The 3,226-nt window shown below is 35.6% G+C and overlaps 1 protein-coding gene across 1 annotated transcript; it reads left to right on the forward strand.

Annotated features, from left to right (window-relative positions):
- The first annotated feature begins 966 nt into the window (after positions 1-966).
- On the forward strand, positions 967-2,566 carry LOC103502833 (xyloglucan endotransglucosylase protein 34-like). Its single transcript, XM_008466945.3, has 3 exons — positions 967-1,518; positions 1,610-1,803; positions 1,890-2,566. The coding sequence occupies exons 1-3, from the start codon at positions 1,222-1,224 to the stop codon at positions 2,287-2,289; spliced, it is 891 nt and encodes a 296-aa protein (XP_008465167.1). The 5' UTR covers positions 967-1,221; the 3' UTR covers positions 2,290-2,566.
- The last annotated feature ends 660 nt before the right edge of the window (positions 2,567-3,226 follow it).

Raw genomic sequence — 3,226 nt, forward strand, 5'->3', positions numbered from 1 at the left:
TTGCACCTCCTTCCTTTTACTTGTCTTCCCATTCTCGTCTAATTTCGGAGCATCTTCCCACCAACTGCTGCTCTCTTTTGTACTCTTCTTTCTCTATATCTCGCCGACAGACATTCAAATCATTCCCATTTTTATTTTCCTATTTCTATTCAACGCATTACTTAATAACACACTACAATACAATCCTTGTCTATTTTACTTCTACAATTTACTTTTCTTATTTTTCCTTTCCAGAACAAATCCACACCTTTACTCATTTAATTTTCATCCTCTCTATCTTAATTTCTATTCTTAAATTTTTAAATTTGGTGACAGATTGAGCATTTTTCACTTCTCCCTCATACTTTCTTCCAAACGAGTATTGATAATTAAATAATGTTTAGATATTAAGTGTGCTAAGTGATAGATGAGGTTTTGAATGCAACCATTGTCATCTATTGTTATACAACCTAAGATGAAACTAGAAAAATGGAAAACACATGTATCACTCAACCAAATTGTTCAAAAGCTCAAGTTAGCAAGTAAAAGTAAATTTATCTATGAATATTGACATTTTATCCATATATCCATAAAAAAAAAAAAAGTAATTGCATTAAGTAACACTTTTTTAGAGTAAATCCATGTATAACAATATTTTAAAAGAATTACAAACATGACAAAATATATTATTGATAGACTAACTCTAGCATGTTGAGAACTCGTATTATCAAATACTATAATAATTACATTTACTGCTACTATACTTTTTAATTAGTTACCGGTTCGAGATTTATAATTTTCTAAAGTTATTAAAATTTATCATTTTTAAGTACTTTTATTAAAATAATTTATATCTCAAATACATATTATTATAATCAAAACTAAAATAATTTAAATTATTATGATCAACTTTTTAACTGTTCAGAAATACTTTAAACTTGATTAATAGCAACACGAGGAAAGAAAAAATTTGTAAAATCTCTTCTCTATATGGAAGAACCAAAATGGAGTAAGGAAGAGTAAAGTAGAAATTTGAGGAATGAAGGCCATGGGAATAACAAAACAAAAACCAATAATTTAAAAACATCGCAGCACCGCCAATCCACTGACCCAACTGTTTGTATGGAAATCGTCACTGTCGATTGGCTTAAAACTGTGCGCCACACATTTTTAATACATTAAATCACTCCCTACTTAAACCCCCCCTCTCCCTCCCTTTTTCCCTCACAATCACATTCAACAATGGCCTCCATCTCCAATAATCTCCCCCTTTCCTTCCTCTTCCTCCTTGCTCTCTCTTATACTGCTCTCGCCGCCGCCCCTAGAAGGCCCCTCAACGTTCCATTCGGCCGCAACTACGTCCCCACTTGGGCTTTCGACCACATCAAGTACAAAAATGGTGGAGCCGAAGTCGACCTCGTTCTCGACAAATACACCGGCACTGGCTTCCAGTCCAAAGGCTCTTACTTATTTGGCCATTTCAGTATGAGTATGAAACTCGTCGGGGGCGACTCTGCCGGTGTCGTCACTGCTTTCTACGTAAACTAACTCCAACCCCAAATCAACACTTAACTAAACCACATTGCTCAGTTTTTCTAATCCAGAAATTTTGCTTTTTTCTGTCTTGCAGCTCTCTTCTCAAAACTCCGAACACGACGAAATCGACTTCGAGTTCTTGGGTAACAGATCTGGACAACCCCCCATTCTTCAAACCAACGTTTTCACCGGCGGTAAAGGCGACCGTGAGCAGAGGATTTATCTATGGTTTGACCCATCGAAGGATTTCCACACCTACTCCGTTCTCTGGAACTTACACATGATAGTGTGAGTAAAATAATGTTTCAAAATGGTATCACTTATCAGAGTTTTTAAAAACTTGAAATTAACAAAATAAATATGAAATGGGGCAGGTTTTTCGTGGACGATGTGCCAATAAGAGTGTTCAAGAACTGTAAGGACATAGGTGTGAAGTTCCCATTCGATCAGCCAATGAAGATATACTCAAGCCTATGGAACGCGGACGACTGGGCAACAAGAGGAGGATTGGAGAAGACGGACTGGTCCAAGGCGCCATTTGTAGCGTCGTACAAGGGGTTCCACGTGGACGGATGTGAGTCGTCTGTTCAAGCCAAATTCTGCGCCACGCAAGGCACACGGTGGTGGGACCAAAAGGAGTTTCAAGACCTCGATGGGTATCAATACCGGAGGCTGAGATGGGTTCGCGAAAAGTACACCATTTACAATTACTGTACCGACCGGAAGCGTTACCCGAGTCTCCCACCGGAATGCAGACGGGACAGAGATATTTGATTCTATTTGTAGTCGTCGTCGTGTTTGCATATTTTGGTTGGGGTTGGGGACTGAATTACCTTTGTATTTGTTTGTGATTTGCCCCTTTTATTTTGTCCTTATTCGCCTATCCTATCCCCTCCTTGGACCTTGGCCCTTTCTTCTTCACTGTCGCTATCGCCTCGTGCTTCCCCCTCACCTTGGAATATGTTTTTCTATTTATTTTTATTTATTATATTATATTATATTATATTATTAATAATGCTTTTATTAATAATAATTATTACTGTGTTTCATCGTTTTATATATTTCTCTACACATGTCTTCCACTCACTTTGTTTCCCTTCTTTCGAGTCTTTTTAAGTACTTAATTAATTTCGTTTTTTTCTTTGGAACTTTCGAACCTGATAGAGATACATCATTGCTACATTTAGGGGACTTTTCTACTTTATAGGAATGTCATCTTCATTTCTTAGCATAGTTTATTTGGATCATTGTTTCTTCAGATTTTATTTAGTAGGGATAGGGATGGTCAAATTTCAATTATGTTGATGTGAAATGACTTGATCCTAGATAATTAATGCATCATAAAGCTTTCTGAATACATTATGTATGTTGCTAGAGATGTCCTTTCTAAGATGTTCATTTTTTTTAATCAATAGTCATTACCAATGAAATCTGGGTTAGGATTTTAATCACTTTAGGATTGATGAGACAATCCCCTATAATAGGTAATGTTAGTTACTATTCACTTTTTAATATTGGATAGTTTCACATATAATGTTTACTACGTAAATAGAGTTCTTTTATGATAAAGGGTTTAAATTGATTTCTCAAAATTAAAGAGCTATTAAATGGATGAATGATAGATACCTAATTTTTCAAAGCGTTAAATAGCTATTAAAAATCTTCAATTTTGCATTTCACACACCTCGGTTTGTAAAACATTTTAATAAAA

The sequence above is a fragment of the Cucumis melo genome, chromosome 4 (assembly GCF_025177605.1).
Source record: "Cucumis melo cultivar AY chromosome 4, USDA_Cmelo_AY_1.0, whole genome shotgun sequence".
Lineage (NCBI taxonomy): Eukaryota > Viridiplantae > Streptophyta > Magnoliopsida > Cucurbitales > Cucurbitaceae > Cucumis > Cucumis melo.